General features: G+C 42.8%; 1 protein-coding gene across 1 annotated transcript; it reads right to left on the minus strand.

Annotated features, from left to right (window-relative positions):
- Nucleotides 1-1,172: 1,172 nt before the first annotated feature.
- On the minus strand, nt 1,173-5,266 carry LOC125365048 (the record flags this gene model as incomplete). The annotated part of the gene is given in 3 exon segments (XM_048364908.1): nt 1,173-1,659; nt 4,836-4,902; nt 4,905-5,266. Coding segments are annotated over 3 exon segments (897 nt in total), but the record flags the coding sequence as incomplete, so codon positions are not given.
- Between the last annotated feature and the right edge of the window lie 8,691 nt (nt 5,267-13,957).

The raw sequence follows: 13,957 nt of genomic DNA on the forward strand, positions 1-13,957 counted from the left end.
ATCAGCAAGCAATTCAGTCTGAAGGCTAGCGATAATGGGCAGGGGGTGCCCGTACATTATTACAAAAGGAGTAAAGCCAAGCTGATAGGGAGAATTTCTTACTCTAAACAGAGCAAAAGGAAGGAGTGACACCCAGTCTGCACCAGTCTCTAAGGCCTATTTAGTTAAAGTCTCTTTTAGAGTCTGATTCATTCTTTTTACCTGTCCTGAACTCTGAGGTCTATAAGCACAATGAATTTCTAATCCATCCCCAGTGCAGCGGCTATTCCCTGACTTACTTTTGAGACGAAGGCCAGTCCATTGTCCAACCCAATGGTGGATGGGAAGCCATACCTGTGTAGGGTTTCTTCCAGGATCTTCTTAGCCACTACATTCGCAGTCTCATGCTTTGTTGGATAAGCTTCAACCCATCTTGAAAAGGTGTCTTCAAAAACTAGCAAATATTTGTATCCAAATTTTCCAGGTTTAATTTCTGTGAAATCTACTTTACCTGGCCTATCCCCACGGAGGCCAGCTCCTTTAATTGATTGGGGGCATTGGTGAGCTGACAGGCCTTACAATTTTTAACAATATCTTCAATAAGTTGATCTCCTTGTCTAATTTTCCCTTTGACGTGTCAGAGCAGGTCCTGCATTCTTTGGGTTCCCATGTGAGAAGCTCAGTGGATTCTCTTAAGGATCCCCTTACCCAGCCCTTCTGGTAAGATCACATCAGGTAGGCCTAAGGCAGGGGCTTCCAGAAGGCTTTTCTTGATTGCCTCAAAGGCTTTTGCATCTGCTCAGGCCAATGAAACTCTGGGAGGTTTTTGGTGGCTTCATATAAGGGCTTGGCCATCTCAGCGAACCCAGGTATCCACAGCTGGCAAAAGCCTACTGTTCCCAGGAACTCTCTGACTTGTCTGGCTGACTTAGGCACAGGGATTTTTAGCACAGTCTCTTTACATGCATCCAACAGCCAACACTTGCCCTCTTTTAATATGAAGCCCAGATCGGTGACTTCAGGTTTACAGATTTGTGCCTTTTTAGTGGAGACCCTATAGCCCAAGTTGCCAAGAGTCTTTAAGAGCCTAGCTGTTCCCATTAGACAGCTTTTTTGTCTAGGGCAGCTATGAACAAGGCATCCACATATTTTAATAGGTTTATTCCAGTATTTTTGGAGCAGTACTCACTCAGGTCTTCATGTAACACATCGTCAAAGATGGTAGGCGAAATCTTAAATCCTTGAGGCAGCCTGGTCCAGGTCAGTTGACCTCTTATCCCGATCTCAGGATCATGCCAAGTAAATGCAAAGTAGCTTTGGCTCTGTGGGGTTAAGGGCAGGCTAAAGAAGGCATCCTTTAGATCCAACACAGTATACCACACATGGCTCAGTGACAGGGAGCTCAGCAGGGTATATGGGTTTGGGACAGTTGGGTGAATGTCCATTACTCTCTTGTTAACTTCTCTCAAGTCTTGCACTGGTCTGTAATAATTAGAATTAGGCTTTTTGACAGGCAACAGTGGAGTATTCCAGGCTGACCGGATGGGCTTCAGGACTCCTAAATCTAACAATTTTCTGAAGTAAGGAGTGATCCCCTTCTTTGCCTCTAGTGACATAGGGTACTGGCGAACTCTTACTGGGTTGGCCCCAGCTTTTAGTTCCACAAAGATTGGATGACCTGCCCAAACTGAACCAAGAAGAAATAAATCAACTATATAAACCAATCACTTACAATGAGATACAGGGGGTAATCAAGATCCTCCCAACAAAAAAGAAGCCCAGGCCCAGATGGAGTCACCAATGAATTCTATAAAACCTTTAGTGAGGAGCTAATACCAATACTCCTCAAACTCTTCCACGAAATAGAAACAGAAGGAGAAATCCCAAACTCATTCCATGAAGCTAATATTATACTCATCCCCAAACCAGGCAAAAACACAACAAAAAAAGAGAACTACAGAACAATATCACTAATGAACATAGATGCAAAGCTTCTCAATAAAATATTAGCTAACAGGATCCAGAAACTGATCAAGAAAATCATACATCATGACCAAGTAGGCTTCATCCCACAGTCACAAGGATGGTTCAACATCCGTAAATCAATCAATGTAATTCACCACATCAACAGAACCAAAAACAAGAATTACAGTGTTATCTTAGTTGATGCCCAAAAAGCATTTGACAAAATACAACAACCATTCTTATTAAAAGCTCTGGAGAGAACAGGAAAAGATGGAACATTCCTCAAAACAATAAACGCCATATACAACAGACCAACCACTAATATTGTATTAAATGGGGAAAAACTAAAATCATTCCCCCTAAACTCAGGAATAAGACAAGGATGCCCACGCTCCCCACTTCTTTTCAACATAGTGCTGGAATCCCTAGCCATAGCAATAAGGCAAGAGGAAGACATCAAAGGGATCCACATCAGCAAGGAGGAAATCAAGCTCTCCCTATTCGCAGATGATATGATCTTATATCTGAAGGACCCAAAAAGTTCAGTCCCCAAACTCCTACACCTAATAAACCATTTTGGCAAAGTAAAAGGATACAAAATCAATCTACAAAAGTCAGCAGCTTTTCTGTACACCAGCAATGTACAAGCAGAGAAGGAAATTATGGAAATAATTCCATTTACAGTAGCCAAAAAAAGAATAATGTACCTAGGGATCAACCTAACCAAAGACGTGATGGACCTATTTAATGAAAACTATAAAAATCTAATAAGGGAAATCAAAGAAGACACAAGGAGATGGAAAGACCTCCCATGCTCATGGGTAGGCAGAATCAATACTGTGAAAATGGCCATATTGCCTAAATTGTTATGCAAATTCAATGAAATCCCCATCAAAATCCCAGCTACATTCTTCACTGAAATAGAGAAAGCAACCCATAAATTCATATGGAACAGCGAAAGACCGAGAATAGCCAAAGCAATTCTAGGAAAAAAAAAAAAAAAACAGTGCAGGAAGTATCACAATACCAGACTTCAAGCTCTACTATAAAGCCATCATAACAAAAACAGCATGGTACTGGTATAAAAACAGACCTGAAGACTAATGGATTAGAATTGAAGATCCAGAAATAAAACCGCACTCTTACAGTCAGCTGATATTCGACAAAGGAGCTAAAGACATAAAATGGAATAAACAGAGCCTCTTCAACTACTGGTGCTGGGAAAACTGGGCAGCCATATGCAGAAAACTCAAAGTAGACCCTACTCTATCACCATGCACCAAGATAGACTCAAAATGGATCAAGGATCTCAACATCAGACCTGAATCCTTGAAACTACTGAAGGACAGAGTAAGAAAAACGCTAGAACATATAGGCACAGGAAGGAACTTCCTGAATAGAGTCCCAGGGGCACAACAGATAGGGGAAAAACAAATGGGTGTACTACAAAATAAAAAGTTTCTGCACAGGGCTGGGGATATGGCCTAGTGGCAAGAGTGCTTGCCTTGTATACATGAAGCCCTGGGTTCGATTCCCCAGCACCACATATACAGAAAACGGCCAGAAGTGGCGCTGTGGCTCAAGTGGCAGAGTGCTAGCCTTGAGCAAAAAGAAGCCAGGGACAGTGCTCAGGCCCTGAGTTAAAGGCCCAGGATTAGCAAAAAATAAATAAATAAAAAGTTTCTGCACAGCTAAGGACATAGCCACCAAACCAGAAAAACAGCCAACCATATGGGAAAGGATCTTTACCAGCACAGCAACAGACAAAGGCCTAATACCTGTCATCTACAGAGAACTCAAAAACAGCCCCTCCAAGCCCAGTAAACCAGTTAGGAAATGGCCAAAGGAGCTAAAGAGAGACTTCACAAGAGAAGATATAAAAATGGCAAAGAAACAAATGGGAAATGCTCAACATCCCTGGTAGTAAAGGAAATGCAAATAAAAACAACCCTGAGATACCACCTCACTCCAGTTAGAATGGCCTATACTCTGAACTCAGGCAACAACAAATGCTGGAGGGGTTGGGGGGAAAGAGGCACTCTTCTCCATTGTTGGTGGGAGTGCAAATTAGTACAACCACTTCGGACATAGACCTTCCCTATGACCCAGCCATACCACTCCTAGGCATCTATCCTGAACAACAGGTCCCAAGATATCAAAAGGACATCTGCACTTTCATGTTTGTCACTGCACAATTCACAATAGCCAAAATATGGAAACAACCCAGATGCCCCTCCACAGATGAATGGATCCAAAAAATATGGTACCTATACACAATGGAATACTACATAGCGATTAGAAATGGTAAAATATTGGTATTCGCAGGGAAATGGTCAGAACTCGAACAAATAATGTTGAGTGAGACAAGCCTAGAACACAGAAAACAAAGGAGCATGATCTCCTTGACATATGACTGTTAGGTCGTGGGAGGGGGAGATAGTAGAGACCAGGTCTGCGAAACCAAAAACTTCTTGTCAAATGGTATTTCCCACAGGATTGAGTCAGCGACCCAACATTATGTAACTAAAACCAAACAACTACTCAATATACAAAGGCCCAAAATAGACCTCTCAGTGGATTACAACAGCTCAAAAGCTTTGTATGTACATTCATATAAGACAAGGATAAGCAAACTCTATTGTTGACATTACATTTAAAGTCCTAGGTGAATTTCCTTTGGCATAGGCCACGTGGCTACTGTATATATTTTTGGTACACTGTGTAATGTATATATGTCTACCTGATCTAGGGAAGGGAAGAAAAACAGGGTGTAATATATCACAACAAATATACACACTGCCCTATTATGTAACTGTACCCCTTTTGCACAACACCTTGTCAAAAAGTGTTTAATTAATAAATAAATTATTTAAAAAAAGATTGGATGATGATGTTTTGCCAGTCCCATTCCCCCAGTTTCTGCCCATGCTTGGGGAAACGCCCGTAGCCACTCATTTTCTGGGACTCTGGCTTGGGATGCTGGTATAGCCTATACTCCTCTCCCAACTTACTATTTATCAGTATATTAACAGGTTTTTCTCTTGAGTTCATCACAGAAGCCCCACTGCCTGTGAACTTTATCTGAGCTTTCCTTTTTGTTAAGAGGTAACATCCAAGCAGTGGATAGGGGTAGTCAGGGATGACTAAAAATGAGTGGCCTGCTCCCAAGTCCACTGTTCTTCGAGTAGTCCATTTATAGGGTTTAGTGCCCGTCGCACCTTGAACCCATGTTGTTTTAGTGGACATTGGCCCTCTCGGGGCTAGTAATACTGAATTTTCTGCTCCCGTGACTACCATGAACATGACAGGATTCCCCTCCACTATCAATGTTATCCTGGGCTCAGGGAGGGGGTTCTGAGCCCCAACTCCCTCAGTCACTGTTCCCAGCAAACTCTAAGGCCAACAACACTCTTGATCCTACTTTCTGTTTTTCCTCCTTTTTCTTGGCTAGCTCTGGGCAGTTTTTGATCCAGTTCCCCTCCTCCTCACAATAGGCACACTGATTCTTCCCACTCTTAATTGGGGTTTGGGCTTCTGCTCCTTACTTGGAGAGGAGGACTGTCTAAAGTTTCCTGCCTGCACGAAGGTCAGGATTTCCCTGAGGTCCTTCTTGTGTTGTGCCTGTTGTTGCTCCAAAATTCTAGCCAAACTCTTTTCCTTAGCTCTGTTTCTATTTTCTCGATCAGTTCCACGTTCTTTGTCATTCCTTTCCTGTCTTTGTTCTTCTGTCTCTCTTATTATAAACCTTTTCTGCCACTGCTACTAGATCCCTAACAGATTTTTCACCGAGCCTGTCTAGAGCCTGCAACTTTTGCTTTATGTCCAGTGCGGCTTGATTTATGTAGGCAAACATAATCATCTGAGCAGATTCCTGGGCCTCAAGATCATATGGGGTGTATTGACTAAAGGCTTCCATGAGCCGCTCAAGGTATGCTGCCAGACTTTCACTTTCTCCCTGTCTAATATCATAACCTTTGGCCATATTCGTAGGTTGGCAAGCCGCTGCCTTGAGACCTGCCAACAGAGCCTGGCGATAGACAAGGAGTAGCTCCCTACCTTCAGCCGTATTGTAGTCCCATGCTGGTTGGGTCTTGGGAAAATAGGTATTAATCAAGGCAGGATTCATGATAGGCATCCCGCTGGGGCAGGGGATAAGTCTCCGGGCCACTTCTTGGATACGATCTCTCTTCTCAGTGGTGAAAAGGACCTGTAAAAGCTGGCTACAATCACCTCAAGTGGGCTGGTGAGTGAAAAGTATAGTTTCAAGCAAGCGAATTAAATCCTAGGGTTTCTCAGAAAAGGGGGCATTTTGGACACACCAATTGTAAAGATCTGACTCTCACAGGGTGATCCATTTTTCCTCCTTAAGGGCCACACCTTGGTTCTGAGCTATCTCCTTGACCTCCCTCCAGTGAGCTAGGGTCAAATTTAGGGGGCTAGATGGAGGTCTCCAGAATAGAATGTTACCCATAGCTCTGATCAGATGTTTAGTCCAAAAGGCTACAGAAAACAAAACAATTATAATGATACAAAAGGAGGAAAACACACAGGCCTGAGAAAAAGAAAAGCTACAAATTGGAGATCTCCCAAGTTGGCCCATGACCTCCTGCAAGGGTTCAGAAAAAGTGGACCCAAGTTCAAGGGTGGAGAGTCTGGAGAGTCCACCAGTCCCCCCAGGATTGCCATGTAAGTGCATCTGCTTCGACAACCCCTTTAAGAAATATGAGTCTAGGGGCTGGGGATATAGCCTAGTGGCAAGAGAGCTTGCCTCGTATACATGAGGCCCTGGGTTCGATTCCCCAGCACCACATATACAGAAAACGGCCAGAAGTGGCGCTGTGGCTCAAGTAGCAGAGTGCTAGCCTTGAGCAAAAAGGAAGCCAGGGACAGTGCTCAGGCCCTGAGTCCAAGGCCCAGGACTGGCCAAAAAAAAAAAAAAAAGAAAGAAAGAAATACAAGTCAGAATGGCCGTCCTTGAAAAGGAAGCAAAGTAGACAAACAGACAAATTACAGGACAAGACAAATGAACAGCACTGTTGTCTTACCTTCAGAGTCTGGGGTCTCGGAGGTCTCTGGGGCTATCCCGAACGAGCCCCCAACTGTTATGCTCAAGTTGCAAGAAGACCACCAAGAAGACCACTGAGACGCACACGGTCCGTAATGTAAAAGCAAGGCTTTATTCAAGCAAGCCGCAGATCGGGCCTCATCCTACACTCTGACCCAGCAGAGGTTAGGAGGAAGTCTCAAGCTGCGATTTCACAGAGCTTATAAAGGCAAAAAACAAACTTACAGTAATCAGGTGTTCAAGCAAGATTAGAATATGGGTACAAATCTGATTGGCTCAGGGCTCGAGGCATTCCGGGAGCTGTTAGAGTTAAGCATTCCCAGGCGGTTAGAGTTACGCAGGGTCCTGACTGGCTGGGCCCTAATAAACTTGTCCTGCTAATTGGGATTGGTGCCCTGGGTTTGCTCACAGGGCCAGTTTATCTCAGGTTCCCGTGGTAAAGTGGGGCCTGACTTCAAAATGGCTGTAGTCTGGGTCTTCAAAGATATAAAAAAGACATCTGCACTTCCATGTTTATCACTGCACAATTCACAATAGCCAAAATATGGAAACAACCCAGATGCCCCTCCACAGATGAATGGATCCAAAAGATATGGTACCTATACACAATGGAATACTACATAGCGATTAGAAATGGTGAAATAGTGGTATTTGCAGGGAAATGGCCAGAGCTTGAACAAATAATGTTGAGTGAGACAAGCCTAGAACACAGAAAACAGAGGGGCATGATTTCCTTGATATATGACTGTTAAGGTGGGGGGAGGGGGAGACAGTAGAGACCAGGTCTGCAAAACCAAAAACTTCTTGTCAAATGGTATTTCCCTCAGGTTTGGGTCAGTGACTCTACATTATGTAACTAAAACCAAATAACTGCTCAACATATAAAGGTCAAACATAGACCTCTCAGTGTATCACAATAGCTCAAAAGCTATGTATGTTCATATAAGACAAGGATAAGGAAACCCTATTGTCTACATTACATTTAAAGCCTTAGGAGAATTTCCTTTGGTGTAGGCCACATGACTACTGTATATGTTTTTGGTACACTGTGTTTTGTATATATGTCTACCTGACATAGGGAAGGGAAAGAAAAACAGGGTATAAGATATCACAAGAAATGTACACACGGCCTGAATATGTAACTGTACCCCTTTTGTACAACACCTTCTCAAAAAATTTGTTTAATTAATAAATAAATTATATTAAAAGAGAATTTTCTGAACTAGGGGTAAGGATTTTGTCTTTTTACTCTTTGCCCAATGCTTGAATTTGGATCACGGGGCCTTTTTGAAATTACCTATATGGATACCATAAAAATGTCGACTAACGTTTTCTGCAAAAGACAATATCTGGGCTGGGAATATGGCCTAGTGGTAGAGTGCTTGCCTTGTATACATGAAGCCCTGAGTTTGGGTCCTCAGCAACACATGTATAGAAAAAGCCAGAAGTGGTGGTGTGGCTCAAAAGGTAGAGCAAAAGAAGCAAAAGAAGCCAGGGACAGTGCTCAGGCCCTGAGTTCAAGCCCCAGGACTGGCAAAAAAGAAAAAAGAAAGACATCTGAGTTTTGAATTGTGTATTCCATTGCAGGTCCAGAACACAGTTCTGTTCCAAAATGCATTTCACTTTTAGAGTAGTCGAAAGGTTTCCCCCTCCTCCCCCCACACACACAAAAAAACAATCTAAAGCAGGTCTCAGAGCATCTGTAGGTAACACATAGTTTCAGGATATCTGAGCCTCTCTGCAGCCCTGTGGTTTTATTCACATGGATGCCTTGTCTGGGTCTCTTTTGAACCTAGAATTACTTCTACTCTCTTGATGGTAGGTGGCACTTATTCTACATTTCTGCTGTCAATTTGGAGCCATAAAAGGTGTTGTAGAATAAATAATGAAGAAAATGGCTACTGGTTTCCTTAAAGCATCCTTAATAGTGTAATTTCTCTCAATCTAATCCCTTAATCTAATCCTCAGCTTCTCTCCTCTGCCCAGTGGAATTCCGTGGCATGGCACGATCGGGTTGACTGGCACTCCCCAGCCAGGCTGATTGTATCCCAGGGAGGCACAGATGTCTCAGGGAACCCAATGCCAAAGGCTAATACAATTACATTGTAAGTGTGTGCACATTTCTCTATGTATAAAAGTCACATGCCAAGTCATCACACAAAACATGGCTGCCTGGAGCCCCTCTCACAGATGGAGCCCTCGGGGATTTCCCATGGGTTGAGGGTACCTTGCTCTGGCCCTGTCTCCAATTCACATGCAACAAGCCAGAACTTGAGCCCTGGTTCATCCCTGAGTAACAAAGCTAAGGGATCGTGCCTGGGCTCTGACTTTAGCACACACGAAAAGAAGACAAAGTTCATTGCCATAAAGTCAGACCAGTGCTAATGTAATCTTTGAAGAGCTACTTAAAAACATTTGAAAACCTGACATAGATTGTTATATTCCTGAAAAGTGTTTTCTTTGGATTTCTTTAGAAGTCTATGGGAAGCCAGTTGAACCGAGCAGCGGGGGAAAGGAATTCCTCGCAGCAGAGATGAGAACTCAGGCCCTTGCAGGAGAAGCAGGTCCCTTGTGATGACAATGGTCTGTGGAAGACACTGTGCTGTGTTTGGAAACATGGACTCCAAGGCTGGGCAAGTCAAGGAAAAGAACAAGTTCCAATTTGATATGGCCCCAATAAGGCAAGAATCATAGCACTACGAGAGGGGTTTTGTAGGTGTCCGTTTCTTAACAAGTTGAAGCAATTTGCTCATCAGAGATTTTCCTTTGCTCCTAAGAGTTCCATCTGCAGGACTGACCTCTATTCTATCTGCTTCCAGAACACTATGTTTAGACATGTGATGAGAATGTAAGACTAAAACCTTGAAGGCAGAATATGAGGATAACTAACACAGTAACTGCCTGACATTTTTCATCAGATTATCTGTGGTGAGGAGGTTGAACTTTATGACTTTGGGGAGCACTGCTGCTTGAGTAAGCCATGAATTGATACATATGTACTGTAAGTGACCAGAGTGAATAAATCCTGTTACTCATTATGTAACCAAGTTGAGTTTTGATAGGCGCTCTTTCTTGCTGAAACTTGACATTACAGAACATACTGGAGATGGAAGATATTCTAAGTATTTCCTAGCTGTGAGGGTGAGGGAGAAAGAAAGAGATTGATTGACAGGGCAGGGTTACTTTTGGAGCAGTACAAGTTACTGTCTAGCAGGGAATCCATTTGTTATGTAGGTCAACCTCTTCCTATCACAGACATCAGAATCTTGGCAGAAAAGTTTGGTGTGAAGGCAAACCTTTCTGTAAAGCCTGGCTACAGCTGTAGAACTCTGTGCCCCAATACCAGTCTATGTGTTCTGTTCTGTTCTTTTTATCTATTTTTCTCTCATAATGAACAGGCTATATCTCTGAGAGATGGGACACAAAGACAAATCCGATCACTGTTTCCATCCGGGAGAAGCTGGTGACTGAGGAAGGGTATTTCCATCTAACATTAAAATCTGGATCAACATAACATTAAGCAGCTCAAATTTCTGAGGTCCAAGAGAAGATCCAGAGAGCTTTGCTCCCGGGACGTCACCAGCATTGTGGAGCATCTTCTGTTTCGCTCTAGCAGCAAGTGCCTAGTTCTTGAAGTACACTCTTTTCTTACAGCAGGAGGGTGTCAGCTCAGATCTACAGCCCCCGATCCTGATTTCGAAGGTAAGGCATTCCGCTTCACAGTGCCCGTCCATTTTCATGCAGGACAGTCTTCTATAAGCTCCTTCCCTAGCTGCGTGAAGGAAGTGGTTGGTTATGAGTTAGTAGAAAGGGAAGCAAAGCTGTATCACCAGTCTCCCATCAGAATTCCTCTCACACAGGCATCAAAAGATCAGGAATGTATTTATTACCTGAATACATCGGTCTGAGCTCCAACCTCCAGTAAAATAAATGCAATATGTTTACTAGTGAATTAGGAAAATTAAAAACTCTTCATTCCCGAAAAGTCAAGCATGCATTTTATATGCAAACAGATATAATTATGGTTATGTTATACTAATAGAAAAATTCTTGCAATTATACTGGCTGCATGCTTTTTAATTTGAATAAACAATTTGTTGCAAAATATATTTCCAAGCGAGGTGCTGGAAGCTCACACCTGTAATCCTAGCTACTCAGGAGGCTGACATCTAAGGATCATGGTTCAAAGCCTAAGCTCCAATAAACTTCTCAGAAAAAGCGTGAATTGGGTTTGTGGCTCAATTGGTAGAGCAGTAGCCTTGTGCTGAAGAGCTCAGGGACAGCACCAAGGCCCAGAGTTCAAGCCCCGCAATGAACAAAAAGAATTCCAAATTTAGTGTCTGAGAAAAATGTAATTGTGCAATTTATATTACAAGCAGATAAATGATAAATCATGCACATTGCCCTATGTTCGTGGAGTTTTATATACAAAGCAAAAATAAATACATGCTAGTCTTCCCCGTGCTGTTCTGCAAAGTCATGTCCTACATCTTCTGAGCCAGCCTGTAAAGCACCCTAACAAACAGCCATGCACGGCCTCAGGGCTGACACCAGACTGAGCCCCAGCAGGACTGGTGAGGATTTCCTCAACATGCAACTCTTTTTTTGCACCTACTGGCAGGGAGAAGGGGCTAGAATCGCTTTCGAGAAACCATTGTAGCCACCTTATTACCTGCTGTGTAAATACACATGCTTCAGAATGAGCAGACCTCGTCTAACCCCGAACAATTCCTTCCTTGTGTAGCCAAGAATGCCTTTTTTTTGGCCAGTCCTGGGCCTTGGACTCAGGGCCTGAGCACCATCCCTGGCTTCTTCCTGCTCAAGGCCAGCACTCTGCCACCTGAGCCATGGTGCCCCTTCTGGCCATTTTACATATATGTGGTGCTGGGGAATCGAACCGAGAGCTTCATGTGTAGGAAGCAAGCACTCTTGCCACTAGGCCATATTCCCAGCCCAGTTTCCCTCTTCTTTATTCTGATCGACAGCTCTTTTTAGTCTTCACCTTCGTCATATAATCATTCCCATTTAGAGAGGAAATTGCAGCCCAAAGTTCAGCTTGTGAGGATCAGAATTAAGATTTCAACCCAGGTGGTTTGCCCTGCTATCGATCATCAGATGTATTCCCAGCTCTGAGCCTCTCGGATCATCAGGGCAGTGGCAACCATAACGAGTGGTCCAGTGCTGATTAGTACTGGGTTCTTATCACACACACGTTGCTCAGTTTTGAAGAAAGCATGTGATTCAACATCTACTTCTCCACATAATCTGTAGTCCTTTTAGGAATGGGTGGAGAAGACAGCCCCAAATGTCTTCCTCTTACCTTTACCCACTGTCTACCATCTGTGGAAAGAGACTACAGACAGATATTTGGTCCTTGATGTTATAAGTGAGGGATTCAAGCATGCAGACACCCATCTCTGGCTGTCCTTTAGTGCTTGGTCCTTGCTTTCAAAAGATCACAGTGAATACCACTCCTCAGGACAACTTTCTTGAACTCTTAGGTAGAACCACACTCCCATTTCTGTGGCTTTTCTTTATGCTTTGTATCTTGTATGAAATTTATGCTGCATTAGAGAATTGGTGTATCATTTTACATATTCATACCTTTAAAACTTACTGAATGTGTTTCTCTTAGAATCCACTTTTTTCTCACCAGCAGAAATAATAGTATAATGAACATGAAGCAATTAGAGGCAAAGACTTGAATTTTATTTTTGTGTCTGCATTTTTTTTTTGCCAGTCCTGGGGCTTGGACTTAGGCCCTGAACACTGTTCCTGGCTTCTTTTTACTCAAGACTAGCACTCTGCCACTTGAGACACAGGGCCACTTCAGGCAGTTTTCTGTATATGTGGTGCTGGGGAATCTAACCCAGAGCTTTATATATCCGAGGCAGTGCTCTTGCCCCTAGGCCATATTCCCAGCCCTGAATTTTATTTCTATATCTTCATTTTGCCTAACATTAATTTAAGGATAAGTAATTGGTATCTACTACTGAAAAGTGGAAAGATAGTTCATCATAAACCTATACAACTTAATCTATGCTGCAAAAGGTTTACTTCCCGAAACTGACAGATGGGGTTAGTTTATCTCATTTTAAAGATGCCCTTCCAGTCAAAGGTGACCCAAATGGGTGTAACCTTACTGTTTTATTTCTTAGCCAGAAAAATTATCTGGCAACTGGCTTTCCTGTGACCTAGTTTGTTAAAACCAGTTATGATTTTTTTTTAAACAGTCTTGAAATACAGATTCTAGATGAATTTTCAGCCTTATCTCTCTAAGGACATCTCTCTTACCTGGAAAGAGTTGCACAAGAAGAATGAGGTTGGTAACAATGTAGGAAGAGATTCTCATGGCTCCAGATACCTGTGAGGAGATGACAGAGCTGGTGAAGTGGTCGAGTCCCTGCTTCCTTACAGAGAGACGTTGACTGCTCGGAATTGGCCAAGCCGGAAAGCCTGCTTTACTTTGTAATGTTCATGGAGAGGTCAGTATTTTCCATGCTCCAAGGAATAGTGTGTGGGCTAGCAGGGCAGAGATTAAATAAATCGTGTTTATGAGCATGCAAGGCTGAGAAGAACGCTGCCTTCCAGCCTGGAATACACTATTCTGTGTCTCTGCCTACACTTCTCCTGTTTTTTTTTTCTTGAACTCCATTTCAAGAACCATTGCTCCCTTATGGCCATTCCCTTTCTACCTCCAGATTTAACACATATCTTACACTTTTTAGAGTGTCATTCGGTATTTGTTAACTAGTGCCTAGCAAAATTACTTAAACATTGCAATATGTAAAGACTAATTTCCTGAAATAAATACTGAACTCCATAGAGACAAGCAATTTGCCTCCCATAATTGTTTCCCCATTTATTTCTTATACTTGTGCTTTGCAACAGGAGAGGCTACTTGATTTGCTTTCAAAAGTTGTCTCTAGAAACTCTCGACCAGTTCTA

This window comes from Perognathus longimembris, chromosome 16, assembly GCF_023159225.1.
Source record: "Perognathus longimembris pacificus isolate PPM17 chromosome 16, ASM2315922v1, whole genome shotgun sequence".
NCBI classification, from domain to species: domain Eukaryota; kingdom Metazoa; phylum Chordata; class Mammalia; order Rodentia; family Heteromyidae; genus Perognathus; species Perognathus longimembris.